A 25,789-nucleotide genomic window follows, 5' to 3' on the forward strand; every position below is an offset into this window, starting at 1 on the left:
ATCTGCAGGGCCCTGCATGACTGAGTGTATCTGGTTGTCTGTAGACCAGGTTTAGAATCTCCATACAAAGTTAGGATTAGTAGGAGTAACTAGGGGAATTAGAGTGAACCATAATAATGATGACAAAGGTGTAGAGGGTAAGTTCAACATTGCCGAAATCACAAAGGGCACCCTGCCAAGCTAGGTCTTCTATGAGAGTAAAAAGTTGGGAAACCTACTGGTTGGGGGATGGGTCGGGAAGGAGGGTGTCTATGGGGTTTATTATGGAAAAGTCAGTTAAGATGAAGAATAGTGAGGAAGCGGGAAAATTTGAGGAGGGTGTTGATCTTTGGGTAGAACCTGGCCACCTGGAGAAAGGGAAGGGGAATAGATGTTTTGAGTTAGGTTAAGATGTTTCATCCCAAGAGGGGGTGGGACAAGAGGGCATGATGAGGAAAGAGTGGGCAAAGCATGCATAGTCCAGGCAGTAATTTAACATTGGGGTCTGGCGAGGGTTAGACGGTTTACCGTCTACCCTCACTACTGAGATAGTGGATGGCTGGCTAGGACCTCCATAGGTTGACAAAACAGAATAGGTAGCCTCCGCATTGATGAGAAAAGAAATTGGCTTACCCGCTACCTGTAGAGTTACCCTAGGCTCAGCAAGGGTGACAGGGGTCTCCGAATGTGGGCACCGTCAGTCGTCGTCCAGGTGTAGGAGCTGGAAGGAGCCTTCCGACCCTTGAGGAGAGGCACCACGTTAAGGCGCAATGCCTGCCCTGCTGGCGGGGCAATCAGACTTCCAGTGTCCTTCCTGTTGGCAGGTTGGGCATGGCGTGGTAGGCAGGCGAGGATTTGGACACTGTTTTGCCTAATGCCTAGTTGTGCCACACTTAAGGCATGGACGAGACGGAGTGGCCGGCTTGGCCTGGAGACACTGGTTTGCCCAGTGTCCTGAGTCTCCGCATTTATAGCAGGAGCCCCTGGGAGACTTGCCCTGTGTCTTCCCTGCCGGCAGAGTGGGCAACGCTGGTTGGAGGGCAGCCACTAGAGCTTGCGCCTGAAGCACAGCCCTTCTTTTCTCCTTGTCTAGCTCTGCGGCCTCAGCTGCTGCTTCTCTGGAGTTAAAAACTTTAAAGGCCAATTTTCCTGTATGGGAGTCTGAGGCCCATCTTCAACCTTTTTTTGCTTTTTTCGAATATCTGAGGCTGACTGGGAAATAAAATAGGAGGCTAGGACAGCTACTCCGGCTGGGGAGGTGGGGTCTAGCCGAGTAAATTGGGCTAGTGCCTCTATAAGGCGATTTAGGAAGGAAGCCGGGTTCTCATCTGGGTGCTGGATGATTTCCTTTAGTTTATCAAAATTGACCACTTTGTTAGAGGCTGCCTGCATACCGGCCAAGAGACATTGAACCATAATGTCTCTCCTATGGTGGCCGGGCTGCTGCGGTTGGTAATCCCAATCTGGTTCTATGGACAGGACAGCCATCTTTCCTAACAGGACGGTGGCGTCGGTTAAATGCCATTGATCTGCATGTTGCCTGGCGGCTGCGAGAATGCACTCTCTTTCCTCTGGGTTAAGAGTGGAAGTAAGAATGACATGTAAGTCATGCCAGGTAAGGTTATATGCTCTGGCCTAGGTATCGAAACTCTTTGGAATATTAGGTGGGGTTGGCTGAGAAGTCGCCAAGTCGTTCTTCAATTTTGGAAAGGTCAGCCAAGGAAAAGGGGACGTGGACTCTAACCACGCCTTTGGCTCCAGCAACTTCTCGGGGTGGGGGTGGGGGCAACAAACTAGCAGGGGAGGTTGGAACAGACTGACCAGTAGGGTAGGTTAAGACAGGCTGACTGGTAGAGGGGGTTGGGGCAGGCTGACTGGTAGAGGGCTGCCTAATGGGGGCCGCTACCCTGGTCTTGGAGCGAGTGTGGGCGGAAATGGGAGAGGTAAGAGGAATGGCTGAGGGAGGAGTGTCGGGAGGGGCGGTAGGAAGTCCATAGGGAGGGGGGTTGGAAAGTTGGGAGGGAGGTCGCCTGCCGTCGGCCCCATCTGAGATGGAGGTGGAGTCCTCCTCAGTTGCTGAGGTGGGGGCCAAGGGCCGGGTTTAGGGGTTTAGGCTAACAAGACCTGGGCCATTTAACACCGGGCGCACAGGTCTGGGCGAGAGCGCAAGTCCTAAAAGCCTTGGACATAGATAATTTCTGACCACTTTCCGAGCCTCTGGCAGAAATTAGAGAGATCTAATTAAAATGTTACGGTCTAAAGTGCCTTCAGGCGGCCGTTGAGACTGGCCACGCCACAGTGGAGAGTAAAATCAGTCGCTTTCATTTAAGATCTTGCTGTAATTGTAAAGTTTTGAGATTAGTTAGAAGACACCCTAAAGGGGTGTCTCTAGGTATTTTGGATTGGGGATTTCCTATTGCCTTTCTCTCGCCTATAGGCGGAAACCGAACTCTACCTGGCTACAAAGCGTCCTTTGGAGCCACTAGAGACCGGGAGGCTCCTGGAGCCGGAATGGAGATTACCTCCAGGCGGACGTCTCCGTCCTGGACGGGTCTCACACGGACTGGAATGGAGTTCCTTTGGGCAGACGTCTCTACCTTTGGGAACTCTCCTGTGGGTCACCTGGTGACCAAAAAACCTTGGGCCTGTGCAGGACTTCTGGCCAAGGAGTATGAGAGGGAGGCAAGAGATACTCACCCCTAGGAGACTTGGAGGTGTGGAAAGCGATGTCTAGGTCCTGGTCCGTCCGCGGCGTGAAGGAGGAGGCTCCTCGGACCTTAGGGGGCCCTGAGGAGGGGTCTCCTCCCGGGTTTTTAGCATGCCACAGTGGAGAGGAAAATTAGCCGCTTTTGTTTTAAATCTTGAGCTAGATGTAAGGCTTCCAAGTTTTGGAGGAGACACCCTAAAGGGGTGTTCGTAGGGATTTTCAATTGTGAGGTTTCCATTGTTTAACCACCAGAAATGGAAACCGACCTCACGCAGTGGCAAAGCGTCCTTTGCTGCTGCTGGGGACCGGGGGCTCCTGGAGCCACTAACGGAGAATTGAGGAACTTCAAGACGGACGTCTCCGGGTTGAAGGCCTCACTGCGCCACAGGGTGGCTACGTCCTTGGGCGTACGCACGACTCTAGGCCAAGGACACGGAAACGGACGGAGATGGTTAACAAAGGGGAGTACTCACCGAAGAAGAAATTCTCAGAGCGGCACCAGTGGAAGGCTGGAACACTTGTTTGGTGTTCGTGGCTGGTTGGGTTGGGAGCCGGTTCGCTGTGGAGGAGGTTCGTTAGACCCTTAGGGGATGTTGAGGAAGGGTCTCCTCCTGGGTCGGGTTTCTGCACCAACTGTTTTGATTTAATTTAATGTAACTTAATTTAGGAGAGCTAAGTAATGAGGCCAAAGTACATAAGAAAGTGGCAGTCTTTTATTGCAAATATGCATACACTCTTAGACGAGGTTCTCTGGTCCTCAGGTGTGGGGGGGCCAGGGAAGTCACGCCGGCGCTCTCGGGTGATGTTTTCCGGTCCACGAATGTGGGGGGCCGAAGAAGTCACACCGGCTCCGGCCGGCGGCGGACTTTTATGCCTGGGAGCTGGAAGGGGAGGAGTTCCGGGTGTGTGTGTAGGAGTGGCTTCTTGAATTTCGGTGTCCTCGGCTTGACGTCATTCTGCGCATGCTCAGTTGATTTGGTTCTTTTCCCGGGCGCGGGAAAATCTGTGAAGAAGAACCCGGAAACAACAGGGACTGCTCCATCTTGTTCACCTTCCTCCATCTTGTCCCTTTTCCTTCACCCAAACAATTTTTAAGTAAGTTTAATTTGGCTACTTAATAGTCTTTGGATTTACCCTGTGTTTTGACTTTTATATCTTTGTAATTTCCATCAGACAAAATTCTATATCATCTTCAAGGATTCTTCCTCAATTCCCCTGATTGAAAATAATTATTCTTTCCTTATTCTACAGAAATTGTTTCTCTGGTACAGAAACAATAGTAATAATTTTGGTGAATAGAGAATCAGTGAAAAAAAAATTGTACAGGAAAATTTTCTTACCCTTTTCACAAGTACTATTTTCACCTCTTTCAAAAATTTTTATTTATTAATTAAATGCTTGGTACTATTTTATTTTAAATTCATTTCTTAAATCTCATGCCCCAAGATTGAATCCAGTGGGAAGAGATAATTTTTTTAAACTTTTATTTTAAGTTCAGGGGTACATGTACATGTTTGTTATATGGGTGAACTTGTGTCATGGGGATTTGTTGTACAGATTATTTTGTCACCCAGATATTAAGTGTAGTACCCATTAGTTATTTTTCCTGATCCTCTCCCTTCTCCCACTCTCCACCCTCCAATAGGTTCCATTGTCTGTTGTTCCCCTCTATGTGTCCATGTACTGTCATCATTTAGTTCCCATTTATAAGTGAGAACATGTGGTATTTGGTTTTCTGTTCCTGCATTAGTTTGTGAAGGATAATAGTTTCATCTCCATCTGTGTTCCTGCGAAAGACGTGATGTCATTCTTTTTTATGGTTGCATAGTGTTCTGTGGTGATACTTAATTTTTTAATTGCAATGTCTACAATAATTTATGGAGTTCATTAAATTTATGTTATTTTGTAATGAGCATTTACTAATAAAATAATTCTATTGATAAATTTTATCATTAAAAAACAAATGAATTACTCTAAATTTTAATTTATAAGTGAATTCATGCCCCTGTACTGTGGGGCATGATAAAGATGATGATTATTTATAATGATAAAGATGATGATCCATAAAATGGGAAAAGATTTTCTGAATTTGTCTGTTTACATATAAAATACTACATTAACCAAAGAGAAAATAAAACATTGTTTCCTCATCATATGCAGTTTTTAAATAAATACATAAAAAATTACATTTAGTAATTAATACACCATGATCAGAAATAACTAGTTCAAAAGAAGAATTTTTTTAGAAAGTAACTTTTTTCTTTAACAAGTTTATTAATTCTGTGTTCTTAATGTTTTCCTTTCCCTTCACCTAAGACTTTTCCAAGATTACCTATTAATTCACGTAATGATGCTACCCCCTCAAGTAATTTCACAGGGCAGGAAATATGATTCAGACTATGTTATCATATTTATTTAAAAAATATAATTTCTTGAGCTTTTGGGTTCATTTTCAAACCTTAACATAAACACGATATCGTTTTTACTTCTTACACAAATTAACACCCTGAGTTTTAAGCAGTAAAGAGAATATTGGTTTATGCTGTTTTGTTTGAGATGACATTTAAAAAATATGTCCATTTTGGAAGCTTGAGTTGTATCTGAATGATACTGATCACCTTGGAATGGTGGAAGAGTTCTTCCTTACTAACAATGTTGAGAGAAAATTACATTGTTCAGCTCTTGTTTCCACAGATAGTATGGAGGAGGGCATCTATTAGAGGTAAATCTTTTCTTTGGAAGCAGCTTTAAGTCTTTGTGTATTGATAAAGAGAAGAAAAAGCTCACAGGAACATTTTCTTATCCTTTCACAAGTGGTGTTTTTACCTCCTTTAAAAATTGTAAGCAGGGCCAGGCGTGGTGGCTCACGCCTGCAATCCCAGCACTTTGGGAGGCCGAGGCGGGTAGATTGATTGAGGCCAGAAGTTTGAGACCAGCCTGGCCAATATGGCAAAAATCCGTCTCTACTAAAAATACAAAAAATTTAGCCGGGTTTGGTGGTGCGCACCTATAGTTCCAGCTACTCGGGAGGCTGAGGCACAAGAATCGCTTGAATCTGGGAGGCGGAGGTTGCAGTGAGTCAAAATCACGCAACTGCACTCCAGCCTGGGCAACAGAGCAACACTGTCTCAAAAAAAAAAAATTACTTATTAGTTAAATGCTTGGTATTATTCTTCATTTCTTTAATCTCATAGTGTTTTGACTATTTTGTAATTCTTAGAATGATTGTCCTAATAGAATGCAAACTCTAGTTTTGCAGGTCAATTTCCACTTTTTTGGTCAGTTTAAAATATAAAAAAATCCAAATTTAAAATAGTCACTATATTCTAGAAGAGAAAACTGATTGAGTTCATTTTTATAATTTTTAACATGTTTTAAATCTTAAACGATAACAGTAATTTAAAATACACTCAACAAATTTCTCTAACAACAACATGTGTTTCTATATACCAAGAGTATGATCCTACTTATCCATTTGTAGTTAAAAAAATTCAAACAGTATGGAGATTTCGCAAAGAACTAAAAATAGAACTACCATTCAACCCAGAAATCTCACCACTGGGCATCTACCCAAAATAATAGAAATCATTATATAAAAATACCTGTTTTTAAAATTTTTTATTTTGTTATTTTTCTTTTTCAACTTTTATTTTAGAATCAAGGAATACATGCACAGGTTTGTTACAAAGCTATATCACGTGATGCTGAGGTTTGAGGTATGACTGAACTCATCACTCAGGTAGTGAGCATAGTACCCAATAGACAGTTTTTCAGCCCTTGCCCTTCTCCTTCTCTCCTTCTTCTAATAGCCCCCAGTGTCTATTGTTTCCATCTTTATATCCATGTGAACCCAATGTTTTGTTCCCACTTATAAGTGAGAACATAAGGTATTTGGTTTTCTGTTCCTTCATTAATTTGCTCAGCATAATGGCCTTCAGCTGCATCCATGTTGCTGCAAAGGACGTGATTTCATTCTTCATTCTTTTTTATGGCTGCATAGTAGTCCATAGTGTATATGTACCACATTTTCTTTGTCCAATCCACTGTTGATGGGCACCTGGGTTGATTCCATGTTTTTGCTACTGTGAATAGCACTGCAATGAACATATGGGTACATATGTCCTGTTGGTAGAATAGTTTATATTTCTTTGGGTTTATACCTAGTAACGGGATTGCTAGGTCAAACGGCTATTCGACTCCCAGTTCCTTAAGAATTCTCCAAACTGTTTTCCACAGTAGTTAGACTAATTTGCATTCCCACCAACATTGTGTTAGTGTCCCCTTTTCTCTGCAGTCTCACCAACGTGTTAGTTTTTGACTTAACAAAAGCCATCCAATGCAAACTTTAAGAGAGAAATGCCCATGTCAGGATTTGCCACAGAATGGAGTGTGTACCAGATGCTATGTGGCTGGTTGTTGCTTGAGCGTTAAATCACCATGAGACCAATGCTCCTTAGCCACCCCATGGATTGCATCAATTATAGAGTAGTAAAATATACTAAAGTAAGAAATGGATGTAGCAGCTGGCAGTATACATAATTTGGAAAATATCAGGAAATATGTAAATAACCTTCTAGCATTACGATGTTTTAGCTATTCTGTGCTTATACATCATAAAACTTAAGTTTTTGAGAGACAATTTTTCTTCCAATTAGGGAATAGCAGAGTATGCAACAGGCAAATTTGGGTCCTCTTCATATCTGATGAAGTTATAGTATAAAAAAGCAAACTGGCTAGGGTATCTGAACAATGGGTTCAAGGCTTTGCAGCACAACTAGCTGGTTGGGATCATTTAACCTCTCTATTTCTAGATTCCTTGTCTAGAAAATGAGAGAATTGGGTAAGAGGTTATCTGAGATGACTTAAATTCTACAATAGTTTTATTCATAAAGGAGCAAAAGGTAGGCAAGAAGCACTACAATTATTTCCCTTCAAAAGGATTAGGCCTTGAAAATAAGTTTATTTCATTTACATTATCTCAGTCACGTTATTGCTGCTACTCTATACATATTTTACAGAATTAAGTAAAATTACCTGGCTAGTTTCTTTTTCTCAAGTCAGCTTTATGCCTACTAAAAGTAAGCAATCTATGTATGTGTTTCCATTTTATTTATTCAACATAGACAGTAGTGTTGCAAAGAGAAACACAACTTTGTAATGGATTTAAATAGTTGGTTAATTATTGTTGTTAGGAACTTAAAGCCATATCCCAGAGTTTTATTTTAAGTCTAGAAATGAATAGAAACTCTATGAAGGCAGAAACCATGTCTGTCTTCTTCACCTGTATATTCACAGAGCCATGACTAGCACTCAACACCTAGTTGCTTCTAAGTAAATATTGTTGAATATATGAATAACTACAGAGTGCTTTTGAAGAATATCTGCTTGCCAATTGAAAGCTCTATGATTCAGTTCTATGAAATTGATTAAGCCATATTTCATGTATTTTTCTGACATAATTGGCAACAGTAGGGAAAAATTCCCTGTAAGTGGGGAAAACTCTAGTATTTCCTCAATAACTCTTTCTACTTTAGGATTGTCATAATTTTTTTGCTATTCTAGATTAATTTACAGTTAATCTTATAAATCAATAAAATTCAATAAAAATATATATTTTTCTTCAATGAACCATTTCCAGCGATGCTTTCAGTTGGCAAACTCTTTCCTTATTATATTAAGCATGACCTATTGCTTAATAGCACGCAATCTTGAAAAATCTTTTGAAGAGACAAATGACTTCAGATATCTGAAGACATTGACCGATACTCTACGTTCCTTTTCAATTTCCTTTCAGAAATGTACATTTTCATTCAATTTTTCAATTAAAAGTTTTAATATAAATATTTCTCTAAAGAAAAATATGGCTGGTGGATGTAGACAGGGCTTCTTTTGTAACTTCCAAGAACAAGGCATCTTGGTTGACAAGATTGGTGCTACAGGCCTCAAGACCCATAGGATTCACAATGTGAGTTATGTGCTATTCATTAGACAGTATCAAGGGATGCAATACATTTTCTGTACATTTTTTGACACATTATTTAAAATCAGAAAGAAATTTAAAAGGCTTATCTAAAGTGCCTAGCCATATTCACCCTCAAAATGGTATAATCAAATAATGGCATTGACCTTAGAATATCTGAGTATTTGTTGACTGTTAATATATATGGTACATTATATATCTTTGGTGGATGTATTTGTGATTACAAGGTGCAAGGTCTCCATAGAGAATACTGACCACAAAGCACTTACTGTTGGGTGTAATGTATGTTACCGTATCGTGTTACTGTGTGTCGAGATGTCACTGGGGATGTGGAGTCAACGGTTTGGCTTATGGGAAGGTCTGGGCTCACCATTTGCATCACTTGAATTTCTGGCCCTACTAAAATATTGCCACTCATCACAGGTCCCATACAAACATCAGTCATGCTACTATTGCTCATGTCAGGCACACCAGGACTAGCCAGTACTCTCTCAGCATAGATTACATTGTTGTAATCTGCTAACTCAGCAGGTACACAAATATTCCCTTGAATATCATAGACAGGTGCCATTACTGCTTCGGTTACTACAACACTGGGTGCAAGTTGAGGATCAAAAATAATTGTAGTGGGTTGCACACATTGATCAGCAGTACCGTAAGTCTCAGTCACAATAATATCCCCATGAACCACGGGTTCAGATGCTGCCACTTCTTCTTGGAATTCAGCTTCTGAGGGAGTCAATCCTGAAGATTCATTAACAAAGTAATTAGGTCCGAGCAAAGGGAGGTCAGTACTGATCGGTATACAAGCCTGGTGTGAAGGAAATGGTTCAATTTCTGTGTTTAAGCAGATCTCAGCAAGAGTCCTAAATTTTGGATCTACAGTTTCCATGCAGCTTTCATCTAAGTCATCCACAATCCAACTGCAACAACCAATAGAGCCTACGGGAGACCCTACTCCCTCGTGGTCATAAATGAGCAAGCAGTCATTGGCTGGTCGACCTTCATCTTCATCTGCATAAGCATATGCTTTCTAAAATTAAAAGGGAGTGCAGAATTAGAAATTTCTTTTCCCCTAAAACAAGGAAGAATAACAGCAATCCCTCAGAGAGACTTCTAAGTTGTTATGGAATAAACTGAATAATGGTATCAGTCACTCATTAAAATAATTGATACTATTCATGCACATTCTGTGATAGTATTTGTAACTACCAATTTTAAGATATAGTTTACAATTGCAACAACATCTTCAGCATTTTTTTTTTTTCCGTAAAGAATAATGGTGAAATTCATGTATCACCAGATGGGGAATAAAGCAGGCTAACTGAAATATGAGATAAATTGGGTTGTTATTTAAGCCGAGTAAACTTACTAAATAGGAATTCATGAGGGGATTTATTTACTCTTGATGCTACTCTATTAGGCCAACTCAATGTCTATAGGGCTTCTTTTTTTTTTTTTTTTTTGCTGATAGACCCATGATCTTTTTTCTTTTTTTCATGGATACATAATAGTTGTGTATATTTATGGAGCACATGGGATGTTTTGAAACAGGTATACAATGCATAACGATCAAATCAGGGTAATCAGGGTATCTCTCACTTCAAGCATTTATGATATCTTTGTGTTAGGGACGTTCCGGTTCTGTTTTAGTTCTTCTAAAATGTATAATAAATTATTGTTAACTATAGTCATCCTGTTGTGCTACCAAATACTAGATCTTCTTTATTCTAACAGTATTTTCGTACCTATTAACCATGTCCACTTTGTTTCCCCTCCCTAGTACTCTTGTCAGCCTCCAGAAACATCATTCTACTCTCTATCTCCATGAATTTGTTTTTTTCTTTTAGCTTCCACAAATGAGTGAGAACATGTCAAGTTAGTCTTTCTATGCCTGGCTTATTTCACTAAACACAATGTCTTTCAGTTCCATCCATGTTGTTGCAAATGACAAGATTTCATTTTTTTAGGGCTGAATAATATTCCATTGTGTATGTGCATCACATTTTAAAAGTCCAATCATCCGTTGATGATTGTATTGGTTGATTCCATGTATTGGCCTCGTGACTAGTGTTGCAATAAACATGGGGGTGCATATATGTATTTCTTTGATATACTGATTTCCTTTCTTTTGTATATATACCCAGCAGTGCTATTGCTGGACCCCTTTTCTTAGTGAAGGTCGGTTGGTGGATAAGTCACTGGACTGAGAATAGGAGAGCTATCTTAGGTCTTAATCTAGCACAAGGCGTGGTGATGCTGTGTTCCTGAGTTTTAACTCCTTTCGTTCCCAATTCTGTCTTTATATTTTTTCTTTTCTGTTGGAGGCTCCCGGAGAACATGAAGGACATCAAAAAAAGAGGTCATAAATGTACCTTTTTTCCCCCTTGATGAACACTTTCCTGCTTTGCTACTGCTATGGGAAACAAGGTGAGGAATCAAGGAAACAGAAGATAGAAAAATGGAAAAGGGAAGTGGAGAATGATGAGGGGTGTGGCCTCGTTCACAGTACTAAGATGTGCTATGGCAGTTGAATATGAAATCCTGCGGCAAACTAGTATTTTGTGTTTTAAGGAGAAGTGAAACATTTTTTATTCAGGTTTGGGATAGGGTTGAGAGTAACACTATATTTCAGAAGAGGCTTACTGCTATTGTATTTTACCATTATTATTCAGTCTCAAGATGATTGTGTGTGTGAGGGCATTACCTCTGAGAAGTAGCTGTCCAAGAAAGCCATGTTGACGTCGGAGTCAGCGTAGTCCCGCAGGGTTCCCATGGTAGAGCTCCTCTTCCTTGCGGCCCCTGCGGCCCCCGCGACTCCTGCGGCTCCTGCGGCCCCTGCGGCCATGAGGCCAGCGGCTGTCCCCATCCCTGTGTTGAGCTCCACTCCCGATACACCTCCTTCCACCGTGCCCCCGGCTGCATAGGTGTTGGTGTAGATTTCTGAAAAGGGAGGATGTTAGTGTAACAGCGCTCGAGTTGCCTGCAGCTCGTATCTGCCTAAAACGCTGCCGCCGCCTTCTGCAGTGCCACCACCCACCCAGCGCTAAAAAGCTGACAAAGAGCGATACGAGTAACACCGATACATCTCCAGGCTTGTTGACTAAAGAAAAGTAAATTAATGACACAGAGGGAGTCAGTGGTGGGACGTGGCCTTCCCACATTTGCACAGACTTCGCCCTAGACCTAAAGGTGTAGAACTTGCCAAGAGGAGCTGCAAGCAGGCCCCCCGTTCCCGCCGTGGCCGCTGCGGGCTTGACCCATCCGGGAGCCCTCCAAAGCAAGGCCAGCGGCGTGACTGCAGAAACTGAGCTCATAGTCCTCCTTCCTTCTGGAACAAGATGCAGCTGGGCTCACAGGGATGTTCAGTCACAGAGCTTCTTTGTATGCAAAGGGCCAAACTCGGAACACTAAGGAACCATCAGAGGAAGCTCACATGCACTGCAGAATTCAGCACCCTATTTGGTGCAATCATTGCCAGATAGCTAAGTAGTGTGTTCAATATTCTTAGATATACGTGGGGCTGGTAAGATAGGAGAGTTTAAGACACTCTCTTGACGCAAAAGCTTGTCTGAATTTAAGGAAAGTTTTTCAGTGTATTATTAGAGTACATTTACTACCTTTTCTTTAGCTCTTTTTCTTTTTTTTAAACCAGCTTGTGTTATAATGACTACAGTAGCATGTACTCTGTGCCAGGCACTATTCTAACGCATATTTTGTGATATATGTATATATACATATTTATATATGTGTGTGTATATATACACACACGTATGTTATACATAATAAAATAATCTATACAATATATGTATGTATGATATATTACATATGTAATATGTATTATTTACTCCTCACAGCAACACTTTAAAGTAGGTACTATCATAAGCTCAATTTCAAAGATAAGGAAACTGAGGCCCAGGGAGGTTAAATGTCTTGACTAAGGACTTATTACTACAGGTTGAACATCCCAAATCCAATAATCAAGAATCCAAAATGCTCCTATGTCTGAAACTTTTTGATCACCATGGCACAAAAAGGTTGAGCCAAACTCAAACTCATGGTCCTGTGCGTTTCGGATAAAAGCTATGCAGCCCTTAAGCAAGTGGCAGAGCTGGGAATCAAACCCAAGCATTCTGCTTCCAGAGTTTGCTCTTTTAACTGCTGTGTCATACTTCACTGTCTGTAGTTTCAGATAGAAAAAAAAAGTGGCTACTTCAAACAGGTCACACTCCCTCTAATTATACTGTCAAAAGATTGACAGACGTTTCCATAAGGTAGTTTTACATGAAGTTGGTTTCTGGTTGAATAATTGTGAAAAATTTAAAAGGAAAAGCAGATTTTGGTGTTTACTGACCAGAGGAATCCATCCGATCCTGGGTATTTGAGGCTGTCATGGGTGCACATATATTTGACACATCCTGAAAAGAAAAATAAACATTTGAAAAACAAATGCTTTATGTTAAACATTTAAACACTGACATCTGTTCATTTTTGTGCAGCATGTAATTGTTAAGACATGCTCAATTTCCACTGAAACTCCACACTTCTCTGGAAAGTGATAGTCCACTCACCCTGTCCTCCGGATGGGCCCCTTCAATTCTCCAAGACTGCATCACTCCTTCTCCGCCCTCAGGCACAGGAGCAAATCTTGTTCCCAGGCCTTCAGGCTGTCTCTGTTTGCAGCAACACAGTAGCAGCAAGAGTGGAGCCACTGCTCAAGAAAGTGACAACGAGTTACACAAATTGCTCAGTTTAGGAAGTCACTGGATGAATCATTTTGGGGAGCATTTGGTGGCATTATATTTAGAACAAAAATACAAATATATGTAAGAAAATCTCATTTTTTTCCTTTAGAGGATTGAGTATACATATCCAAGTTTATAAATACAACACCACCAAATCACATAGAACTTTAGAACTAGATGGCAAGGAGTTTGAGATCAGGTAATTGAATTTCTTTACTGACAGATTAGGAAAGTAAGGTCGTCTTTAGTCTAAGACTCCTGAGCTGGTTGGGGCAGATACACACACACATGTAAGTTAAACACATCGTGAATATATGCTATCAAGAGGATTGAATACAGGATTCAGCTATGGGACCTGGAGATAGGACCTTTCTTCAATCCTTATTACAGTTACGCTTAAAATAGAAGTCAAATAATACTCACTAAATTTAATGGAGATATTTACAGTTATTTTAAGACTGGTTTATAGACTATAATGAAAAATTAAAGCTATCAAAAATGTTTAGCTATCCAAGTGTTTCTTCCAAGAGGAAATTTACTATTTGTTACCCTAATAATCACCTCAATTCTATATTTTAATCCATAAATATAGACACCGCTTAAGTTTTCTAAGATTCTAGAATACACTAGTTTTCTAAGATTCTAGAATACACTCTGTTTAGTTCTTCGGGCCCACTCTAGTTGCTTTCCATACTTTCCTAATTCTCTAGCATGGCATGCATTTTACTAAGTGGGTTAATTAAAGATAAAGAATAGAAGGATAAATGCTTGAGGAGATGGATGCCCAGTTCTCCAGGATGTGATTATTTCACATTGCATGCCTGTATCAAAGCAGCTAATGTACCCCATACATATGTATACCTATTATGTACCCACAAAAATTAAAAATTAAAAACAGATACAAAAGAAGAGAATATCAAAGCTGCAAAATCAGCTTTAATCTTATTACAACAATTAATTTGGCAATTTTGCCATCTACACTATGAACAGTGAAAAGTCAAGTTATACATTTCCATAGCATTTTCTGGAAAAGGGCTAAAACTAGAATTGGTAGCCCCTAGGCCATGGTTCCACCTATTCTATATTTCTGTGAATTTAAATGTGAGCTGGATCATGTACCATTGCAGGCATGAACTCTAACAAATGTACTATCTAATAAATGAAGTGTTTTTAGCGCATACCCAATACAATTACTGTATGTGTAATCTCATTTGGAGCTAACATCAAAAGTGTCAATTTGAGGCCCTTCGGGAACATAGGTTTGGACTCAGATCCCTCCCACTACCATCACACTGCCCCCTGTCTCCTAAAATTGACCATGGACTTCTCCGTTGAAAACAAGTGTCCATAGGGCTATTCCTCTCCTATTCTACAATCATTCAGTTGAACAAGTCTCCTGCTTTCTTTGACCTGGTCTAGAAAAGTCCTGAAACTCTTAGTGCTAACCTTCTGGAAATGCAGCTGGCACTGGGTTTTTAACCCTGAACTGAACATTAGTCTCACCAAAGGGCTTGAACATGCTGATGCTTAGTCTCATCTTGAGTATGACCCAAGCATGAGTAATTTTGGAAGACCTTTAATTAATTCTTATGTACAACTAGGGTTGAGAACCACTAACTCAAAGCTTACCTGAAACCACTACTCAATTGCTGTAGAGTTACATTCTGGGAAAATATCTCTAATATCATTGTGAGAATCACTCATGATCTTTGCATAGCTTTGAAACCTCGCAGATTATTTCAAGAAAGAAATCCTCCCCAAAAGTCAGCTGTTATTTTTTGTGCCTTGAAATGATTACATTTTAATTAGTGCTCATCCCTGAAAACATAGCAACAATACAGTCTGACAAATTTAATTCGCAAATTTTACAACCCAGCTTTTGATCCCCATGAAACCTAAGTATTGCAAGGGCAACCTAAAATGTATGAAGTATCCTTCCTCTGAGGATCTATATGTTTAAAAAAACACTATGGGGAAAGGAGGGCCCTTTTTGGGAAAGTTTTCTTTGGGGATCTTGCCATTTCTGTGACCATAGTCTTCATTTAGGCACTCACCCAGAGCCCGGAGGGTAATTCTCTGTTCTAGTCTCTTCTCCCTGCTTCCTACCGCAGGGTCACCTGTGCTCATCCGCCCTCATCGACTCTTCTGTGCCACGGTACTGAAGCCCAGAATGCCTGGTGTGTCATGAACGTGCCTCCATGCTGGCTTCCAGCCTCTCTTTTAGCCTCTGTGCTCCTAGGTGTGCGATGCTCTTCCATATCTTGCTCCCTTTTGTGTGTGTGTGTGTGTGTGTGTGTTTGTCTTTGATTACCTTTCAAATTTCCTTAGACAGCATCCTCCTTTAAAAGAAATCCTCAGCAGGGCATAGTGGCTCACGCCTGTAATCCCAGCACTTTGGGAGGCTGAGGCAGGTGGATCACGAGGTCAGGAGTTCGAGACCATCCTGGCTATCATGGTGAAACCCTGCCTCTACTAAAAATACAAAAATTAGCCAGTCGTGGTGGTGGGCGCCTATAGTCCCAGCTACTTGGGAGACTGAGGCAGGAGAATAGTTTGAACCCGGGAAGTGGAAGTTTGCAGTGAGCTGAGATTGCGTTGCTGTACTCCAGCCTGGGCAATAGAGCAAGATTCCATCTCAAAAAAAAAAAAAAAAAAAAAAAAAAGAAAAAAAAAAAAAAAAAAAAAGAAAAAAACATCCTCAGCTTTTCAGGCTTACCTCAAAATCCACTTTTCCAAAAAGATTGTCCTAACTTTTCCATGGAAATTTCCATGATGGGATTTGTTTTGTGCTTTTCTGTAGTATATGTAGTGATTTGCATGTGTTTCCCATTTTTAGGACTCTCACTCTAGGCTTTCTTAGTTATCATTGTGGATTAAGCGCATATCCTTGTCCGTCCCATTGTTTATTTCTAAGGCACTCAAAAACTGCTAGAGATACCAAAAAGAAATGGCTACATGAACCTAACCATCCCAGCGAACCTCATTACAGTCCTATTTTGAAGAACTGTTGAAAAGAAGGATTTAATTGAGTACTCACAAAGCAGTAGCAGGATGCCCAGAACCATCATGCCGATCCCTGCTGGTCCAAGACCAACATTTGAAACTCCAGCTTGGTCTTCAGTGACAGGCCCATATGTGTCACCAGTTACGTCCTCTGTGTAGATGCCCGTGGCACCAGAGTCCAGGCACATGTGGTTGTCATCGCAGTCGCAGGCATACAACTGTACCATCTGTGCCAATTCGCATGCTCTGTTATAACTGTCCTTCACCAGGATTGGGATTTCATAAAATCCTGGAGATAAAACCTGCCTAGCCGTAAGGATTGCTGAGGTAGCTGAAATGGAAGAGAGGAAACAGAACAGAAAATAAATGGAAATTCCTTGGTTGTTGGGGGGGGGGTGGTGGTTAACTCTCCCTAATACCAAACATCGACTTAAAACACTTGATTTTTTTCATGCTTTCTTAGTCATAAAGCACCTTGTACTTTTTTAACATTTAATTTATTATTATTATTATTGTTATTTTTGAGACAGGGTGTCACTCCTATTGCCCAGGCTGGAGTGCAGTGGCACGAACATGACTCACTGCAGCCTTGACTTCCTAGGTTTAAGTGATTCTCCCACCTCAGCCTCCTGAGAAGCTGGGACTACAGGTGTGTGGCACCATGCCTGGCTAATATATATATATATTTAGTAGAGACAGGGTTTTTCCATATTGCCCAGGCTGGTCTTGAACTCCTGGGCTCTAGCGATCCACCTGCCTTGGACTCTTAAAGTGCTTGGATTACAAGCATGAGCCATTGTGCCTGGCCTTTGTTTCTTCTCTTTTCTTTTTTTTTTGAGACGGAGTCTCGCTCCGTCGCTCAGGCTGGAGTGCAGTGGCACGATCTCAGCTCACTGCAAGCTCTGCCTCCCGGGTTTACACCATTCTCCTGCCTCAGCCTCCTGAGTAGCTGGGACTACAGGCACCGCCACCACGCCCGGCTAATTTTGTTTTGTATTTTTTAGTAGAGACAGAGTTTCACAGTGTTAGCCAGGATGGCCTCGATCTCCTGACCTCGTGATCCGCCCACCTCAGCCTCCCAAAGTGCTGGGATTACAGGCGTGAGCCACTGCGCCCAGCCTCTTTTTCTTTCTTTTCTTTTCTTTCTTTTTTTTCTTTTTTTAACATTTATAACTACTTTTTAAATAAGTATTGCTTATTGCTGGATTGCTACTTCTACAATGCAGGCAAGGACCTTGTTGCATCTTTCTGGAGCAACAGTAATTGGCATATAATATACATTCAATGAATATTTGCCCAATGAATAAATCATATTAAGTTGAAAGAAAATATTAGAAGTCTTCTATTTAGGATTACAGTTTACACAATAACCTCCTTAAGACTGTTTATACGTATCTGAGTCAAAATTGTTGCCCTTTCACTTAAAATTGTTCAAATTCGTCTAATTCTTTGTGCTATCATTGCCTATGAATTTTTATAAAACATATTATCTAAAATATTGGTTGGAATGTATTTATTAATACAAGGAGTGTTAAGAGATGATTAAATTTACAGCTAAACCATGAACAGTAACTGACTGATCCATAGCACACAATATTTTTTATTATGATGGTTTATTATTCTCAGTTAGCTAGATAGCAAGCCAGATTTGGTGTCTACCAAAATCTGTGCACAAAGTAAAAATGAGATAAGACAATGCCACAGCACATTAAGTAAAGTTCATCTGTTCTAAAACACCAGCATTGAAACAGGTCTCTAGGAATATTATCTCCAGTGCGGTTATCTTTTTTCTTGGCAAATCTGTAATAGCTATAATATTATACCTCCATGCAGAACATTTTTTCTTATGTGTAAAATCATAACATCTAGGATCTGAATGAGGAAAAAAGTGGTTAGCAATTATTATTATTTATGAACGGGCTATTGAGCTATATAGGAGATGGCATATTCAGAGTTGACTTGATATTAATGGAATTGCTTTAATGTGATTAACTTTAAAAAATATTAAAGTGGTTTTGCTGAAAAGAGCTAAAGGTTTGATGGTAAAAACAAATTGCCTAGTTGCTCACTTTGACCAAGTCTTTATTGGTAGTATTTTTCCTACCATATTTTAGGGTTTCTCCATTCTGTAAACAGAGGGGCTTGGTGGCCTCAAAGAGGTGGGAAGTATTTCTTCTCATCCTGGGCTCTGTAGTCTGATGGCCACCGAATAGCCCATGAGATTTTCCCTGTAGCCCCACATGAATATGAGATTAGGGAGCTATCTAAGCCCAAATGGGATCCTCCCATAGCATTTTCTTTTTTATTATGCGCTTAACCTTTTAGGAAAAAGAACACAAGGTAGATAAAATGTTGTGTTATCTGAAATTTATTCTTAATTTTTATCGATGTCAGCCATTCAATTGTATGTAGCTATAGTCAAGATACATACGTATACAACTTTGTGATCTGCTTTTCACTTTACTTTCTTTGGTTTATGCGTTCTTTTGTATCTACATACTTTGTATAATTCCTATTTTAATGGCTGTATATTAGCACATCATAATAATATGTAGTATAATTTGTTTAATCATTCCTCTAATACTAAGCAATTCGGATTTAAAGTTTTACCCTTAAAAATAAGTCTGAACTCATAGCTATTGCTAAAAATAATTTAATTGCTCTTATGTGCTCCTGAGTAGTAAATGTTTAAATGTATCTATGGGATATATGAGTTTCAGAGACATATATGTGATTTGTCTGAGTTTATTCAGAATAGGGAATTGTGACATTCTTAATTTATGAGTTTGTTAAGGGTTCTGTTTATTTTAAACTGAATAAATATTGGTTTAATGTCCTACCTACTCAAAATGATGGGTAAACTGGTATTTATCTACCATTTGTAAATGCAATATTAATGAAACATTTTGACTCTTATTTCAGTTCAAAATTTTGTCAAATATCCTGTGTACATGAAAGATTTTTTTTTCATTTAATGTTAATATGGCAAGAATTGTGGAAACAGAAATAGAATGTTTTATTAAGTGACTTGACACATTTTTTGGTAATTGTTTTGCTTTGGGACTTAAAGTCCAAAAAGCAAGCTTACATTTCACTTACCATTTGTTGATCTGACATCCCACATGTCAGCTGTTCCTGGTGGCTGATCAACAACACAGAAAGTAAAGGGAGACCCATAAGAATGCTCATGAACAGAGATAAGGACTGATGGAGAGTCAATGCAGATGGTTCTTCTTTCAGGAAAAATGTTTGGACAGTAATCGTTGATATCAGGAACCTCAATACATATGGTTCCTGTAGCTGTTTTTCCAGAGCCATCTGAAAGAGTAAGTGTCATAGGTGTTGAGGTAAATGGTGTTAGGGAGAAAACTCTTTCTCATATCCCCTGATGATGCCATGGAACTTGTAGGAAACATATACATGACTTGGGAGGCTTGACAGGTTTCTGCCCGCTTCAGCGACCCAAAGTCACTCTTCCCTTTGTGTGCTACCTTCCAGCCACACTGCTTCTTTTGAGTTCTTTAAACAGGTTTCTTTTTTTACTCTGGACTCTGGCACATTCTTTCCACTCTTCCTAAAATGTTTTCCATCCTCATTTCATTTTGCAATTCTAACACATCCTAAGGCACAAAATCAAATGATCTTCCTCAGAGAAGGTTTACTGCTTTCTAGTCTCACCCTGTTCCCATAAATTAGACCCCCGGATCAGTTATGGACCTCCATTCAGAATGCTCATTGAGTCCTGTGTTTGTAGAAATAAGCACAGTTGAAATAAATACTTGTTGGTGTTTTTCTTCTGTGTTCACTGTTTATTTTAATTGCATCGGTTACACGCTATTTCTTTCAGAAATGGCATTTCTGAAAACAAATATAAGTCTATTAGATTTTTCCCTAATCCACTTGAAACAAGTTTTTGGATAGTATAATTTATCAGAAAGGCCCAAAGACTAAAGATTAGGAGTACAGGAGCTTTTTAGTCCACTTTTCTACTCTATGTTCTGTTACAGCAAATAAAGAATTTTTTTTGCTTGTTTTTAACTTGAAAAAAATCTTAGCTTTCTCACTTTTAAACTAGAACATGGTAATCTCTAGGGCACTTTAGTAGGTCATTTTCTGAGAAAGCAATAAATTCCTTTTACAGACGTTTTCTGTGTGCCTAAGTAGTAGTCACTGAGGTAACTGAATGAGAATAAACTGAGAGCCTAGTATAGTCTATATGATTTTGTATAATATGTTTATATACCCTATTCAGCATTGGACCTGATTTCACTAGATGAAAGATGTTGATTTCACTTAGTTTCTCATTCGAGAGCCATCAGATTATTCCACAGATTGTTTTATTTGTCATTCTCTGATCTTTGGTAGCTCTTCTATTACCTTGTGATTGGCAACCAAAACTCAAGCTATTGCTTATAGCGTTTACTCCCCAATAAAGTTTGCTCTTCCTAGAGGTCTGTCTCTTCACCTGATGATGGTGTGTGCTGAAGCAAACTTATTCCAACTATTCAGATTGCTCTGTGTCAGTGCAGACACTCTGCTTAGGTGAATAAACCATCAGCTTTGTTTTTGGATTTCTCTTGGTACATTTTGATAGCACTTTCTCTCTCTTTATTTGCTTGGAATGACTAATTATTTGTTCTAGAATTTGAAGATTTTCACATATGACCAATATGCAAACATAGGGTGCAATCAACATGGTTAGAATCCATTTTCAAATTAGATCTTTCAGAATACTGATAATAAATAGGACAATGTTATTTATGAAACTGACCCAGGCATTAAAAGTTACTTGCCACAGGGTGAAGCTCAGGATGCATGGACGATAGTTGGTTTGGTTTTATCATGGTTTGTTTTTGAATTTTATGCTGCTTCTTTACCTTTATTTTTGTTTTGATACTAGAAAGGTCAGCTATAAACTCATTGCAAACCTACAGTATCTGTCTTACATTAGGCATGTATCTCGGACACATATCTTTCCCCTTCCTTTGTGGTTCCTGACCTTTCTCTCTTGTTTTGTTCTACAGCAGCTGGTTTCCTAGGCACTGCTTCATAGAATCATTAACTATTGATAAACAAATCCTATTGCTACTCACCAAGAGGACTGCTTAATAGATTTTCCCACGTGAGAAGTGGCTCACTTACAAGTTAAGTCAGTGCATCTGCATTTATGACTTTTAATATGGATCTTATATTTGGAATAACCTGTGCTTTCTTGATCCATAGCATCTTATTATGGAAATATGTCAAATCAAGCAACACTCACACAAGCTTCTCACTGTAGTTCAGCTTTAATGGCTCTAAAATAATTGTATTCACTGTAGTTCAGGTTTAATGGCTCTAAAATAATTATATTCACAAGGTGATGCCCAAATGAACTCTGGAGAGCATGTAGCCCTTACTTTAAGTAAACATTCCCAACATACCCTACAAGTGAGATTAGCCGTATTCAAGAGACAAAGTTATAAACAGAAGATAAATTATATTTTAACTTTTACGCTTTAAGCCATATGCAACTCACTTTTGCAAGTAGATGAAATAAACTATGGCTTAAGTGTAAATTATGATTTTAATTGACTTCAATTCTTGATTTAAGGTGCTTAGGACTTTCTATAGGTCTTACATACACCATTAAAAATGTTTGAGTAACTCAAATATCAGCATTAGAGTAACATAATACTTAATATAATAGTATTAGTTTTCTTAAAATACTGAAAATAAATTTTCTTACCATCTATAGCCAGGATCTCTGCTGTGTATATCCCATTGATAATATATTTTGACTTCGTATCAAATTCTCTAGAAAACTGTATCTCACCAGTTCTTGAATCAATTTTTAACCAGCTGCCTGCATCATGCCCTATGATATATCTGTTTTTAAATAAAAAATTCATTATTATGCTTTTATTAAAGTTAGTACTATTAAATCACATAAGAGCTACAGTGTGGCAAACTTAAATATTGTCTTTTTATGTTTTATAGTGATGATTGCCTTGGTTTATAAAAAGTGTATATATATCAATAAAAATTCAATGATATATACATTAATATACAGATTGGCAAGTTTTAAAATTTCATCATTCTTACTCTTCTGGCTCCTAGTATAACTGTTAATAAAATGTATGAGTTTATTTCAGCTCTGTTTATTAAATAATAGCAATATAAAACATCTGTTATTCATTTTCAAAAACAAATATTGCTTATTTATTTTCACATGTGGTATACTCAGGATTTTTTTGTGGCTTTTCAGCCATGTTGATTTCAGAGCACCTCACTGATGGCCTGTTGGGGGGTTGTGGTATCCTCTGTTCAGTGTGTCTGTCTGGATCTTGTTACAGATGATAGATTTAAAGTGCTTGACCTCACTGGAAGAAGATCTGGTCTCTACCAGGCACAATTTCAAACCTTCTGTTCCTTTTTCTGAACTGCTTTTACCTCCACCCATCCTGGCAGACTTCACAGGTTTTATTTGAGTCTGTCAATTTGTTAACTGATTTAATAACTAAAACTGTGAACATCAAAGTAACTTATAAGTCAGTAGACTTTGTTTACTCCAAGAATATTGGGATGAAGAAAAGGAGATAGAGAAGGGCAGGATATAGAGAAGACCTGTGTACTTCACTGTGGTTATTTCCAGAATATTTTACACTGTTCTAATTCACATATAATCTACGTATCTCATGCCCCAATACTACCTTTTAATTTCTCCTCTTCTGACTCTCCTTATGCCTATCAAATTTCTAAAACACTGTTTTTAGCTTCTATGATTGTGTTTTTTCTCTTAGATTAAGCAGAGAATTGAAATTAGTCTCAAAGTCATAGGTAACACAGGTTTAAGAAAACAAGGCGGTCACTCAACTTTTATGGTGTCTTATTGTCTACAATATGGCTTAATCGGCCCACGTCCAGGGTAGTACAAACTGGCCACAAAAGATCAAAAAGACTCATGGAGTAATTTAGGAGGCTCTTTGATCTTACAATTGCTCACTGGACACGATTACTTTTATAACTAGTTGGAGCCCTTACATTATTGAAGCCTCTAAAACACTGTTAAAATTCTAAGATTTCAAATGCTCTAATAGTCTTTTAAATCGAAGGAATAATAAAAGCAAAAAAACCTTCCAAAAGTATTACAACCAACATATACTAGCACATGCTACATGAATTAACACTGGATAGAACCATAGAACATGAGGAAAATATTTGCAGTACCTGACATTTGTTGCAGGGTTTCCTGTGTCCAAATCTATGGCTGTATATGTGCCAAGCACATAATTCATTAAAGAACTTCCTTTTATTCCTTCCCGCACACTAAAAGCCATAGTACTTGGATGAAATGCAGGTCCTTCTCTCACATTAACAACCTGAATTCTCACAGGGGTTGGGTGCATTCGGAATTGAGAAGCAACGGAGTAGTGAAAATCAGCTTGGTTTTTAACTCCGATACTAAGCTGAATATTAGGTGCTTGTTCATAGTCCAGCATCTGAAATGAAAGAAAATAAAACACTCTGAAACAGCAAAGAACTCTCTTTTGATAAAGTAAGAACCCATGGTAAAGCAAACCACACACTAGAATAAAGTCCGGGAGATACGTTATTTAGATTTTGAAATGAAAAAAAATTTGCTTATTACTGTATTAGGTGTCTTAGATATCTTATTCTGTTTATCTTTTAGCATAATCCACTATGTAGATCATTTAAGCCTGTGATTTTAAATTGGAATAAAATTTTGGAGTTTTGGACTTTTTATACAAAAATGCTGAAGTGAAAAACGATATTTTCCAAATGAGGTGTTTATGAAAAATTCTTTAGAATAAAAGAAAAAATGTTTGCACTATTGAATGAATAAATAAATAGTACCCAGATTTTCTTTCTAGCACTCACATCTGAGAATCTTTTGAAAGTATAATCAGAATAAAGGCGCTAATATATATGATGTCACTGAACACATAATTTTTTTTAATGATGTAAACAACTTATAAAGAATTTATGATGATTATAGTCGCTGGGTCTGGTGGATAGGAAGACGCCTTTATGGGGCATATTCAAATAAGTAAATGCCATGCCCAGAGAAAAGTCACCTTTGAAATGGGTATTCTGGATAAAAAATAGAATCTTTTGATCCAGAATGATTGATGTGGTGACATGAAAAGTCACAAGTGAAAAAGTAGTTGCAAAGAAAGAATTGCTGAGCAATGTCTGCTTAGAAGTGTTTTGGAAGCTAAGGTAAGCATCACTTGCAATGCATTTCCAACAGCAGAAGTCAAGACATCAGCAAGGCTTGCCATCAGCAGAACTCTGAGGTAAATCTCTGCTTCTCAGTGAAACTCCCTGATATCATGAATGTTTCCTTAGGTTTTAGAGTTACATCTTTTCAGAAGAGCTGATAAGAAAAACATTCACAGAAATTTATTTAGGTTCGTCTTGGGAGATGGCTCAGCATGCCACACTTGAATTTCAGCCAAAACCCGTCAGGTCTGGGATATTGATTCCTTTTGCATGTCTATTTACAGGTCCACATAATACCTTGTCCACTGGTCCACATAATAGACCACCCCACATGATATTTAGCACAGAACTGAATATAAATTATGTACTCAAAAATTGATTTTCAACTGGAAGAGATCTTTCTTCTACAAATCTTTTTTTATTTAATGGAATTCCATGCTATCTTAAAATAAATGAAAAATCGAGAACCTCTTTTTTTTTTCCTTTTCTTTTTTAATTTTTTTGAGACAGGGTCTCATTCTGTGGCTCAGGCTGGAGTGCAGTGGTGCAATCTCAGCCCACTGCAATCTCTACCTCCCAGGTTCAAGCAATTCTCCTGCCTCAGCCTCCCAAGTTGCTGGGACTATAGACATGCGCCACCACACCGGGCTAATTTTTGCATTTTTAGTAGAGATGGGGGTTTTGTCTGTTGGCCAGGCTGGTCTTGAACTCCTGACCTCAGGTGATCCACCTGTCTTGGCCTCTCAAAGTGCTGGGATTACAGGCATGAGCCACTGTGCCCAGCCTGATAACCTCTATTCCGATAGAGAAATCTCTTGTGGTTTTGTTATGTATACACACAAATGCACTTTTGTTTGTAAGAATATTAATAGTTCTCTCCCCATTGAACAGAGTGTGACGAAAATATACCAATATGTGTCTAAAGTTGTATCAATTAAAGATCTTCACATAATCTAGGAGCAGGAAATTGGTCTGGGGTGAATCTTTCCTCTAGGAGGGAAAGCCAAATAGAGGAAAGGCATAAAATTGTTTATTCATTCTTTGCAAGTGGGGCCCTTTAGTCAGGATTTTCTGATTGTGTCCAGAGGTCAGGGATTGTAAAGAGCAATGGAAACAATGGTTTACCTTGGAGTCTCTTCATAAAGTAAA

At 39.1% G+C, this 25,789-nt stretch overlaps 2 protein-coding genes across 20 annotated transcripts in view; both read right to left on the minus strand.

Moving 5' to 3' along the window:
* The window catches only part of TTR (transthyretin), a 1,143,467-nt gene that overhangs the window by 181,611 nt on the left and 936,067 nt on the right, over positions 1-25,789 (minus strand). The window contains exon 1 of one of the 19 annotated variants that reach the window (XM_050768291.1): positions 4,689-4,692. The exons of the other annotated variants lie outside the window; for them this stretch is intronic. The gene's annotated coding sequence lies outside the window, so the exon portion shown is untranslated. Of the gene's footprint in view, positions 1-4,688; positions 4,693-25,789 lie in introns of those variants that run through there. 19 annotated transcript variants of the gene reach the window in all.
* The window catches only part of DSG4 (desmoglein 4), a 39,236-nt gene continuing 20,842 nt past the window's right edge, over positions 7,396-25,789 (minus strand). The window contains exons 9-16 of the mRNA XM_050768263.1: positions 23,624-23,895; positions 22,143-22,282; positions 19,514-19,732; positions 16,449-16,745; positions 13,238-13,377; positions 13,021-13,084; positions 11,374-11,609; positions 7,396-9,699 (exon numbers count right to left, since the gene is read on the minus strand). Coding sequence (XP_050624220.1) covers positions 8,932-9,699; positions 11,374-11,609; positions 13,021-13,084; positions 13,238-13,377; positions 16,449-16,745; positions 19,514-19,732; positions 22,143-22,282; positions 23,624-23,895 — 2,136 coding nt within the window. The 3' untranslated portion in view covers positions 7,396-8,931. The remainder of the gene's footprint in view (positions 9,700-11,373; positions 11,610-13,020; positions 13,085-13,237; positions 13,378-16,448; positions 16,746-19,513; positions 19,733-22,142; positions 22,283-23,623; positions 23,896-25,789) is intronic.

The sequence above is a fragment of the Macaca thibetana genome, chromosome 18 (genome assembly GCF_024542745.1).
Source record: "Macaca thibetana thibetana isolate TM-01 chromosome 18, ASM2454274v1, whole genome shotgun sequence".
Classification (NCBI taxonomy): domain Eukaryota; kingdom Metazoa; phylum Chordata; class Mammalia; order Primates; family Cercopithecidae; genus Macaca; species Macaca thibetana.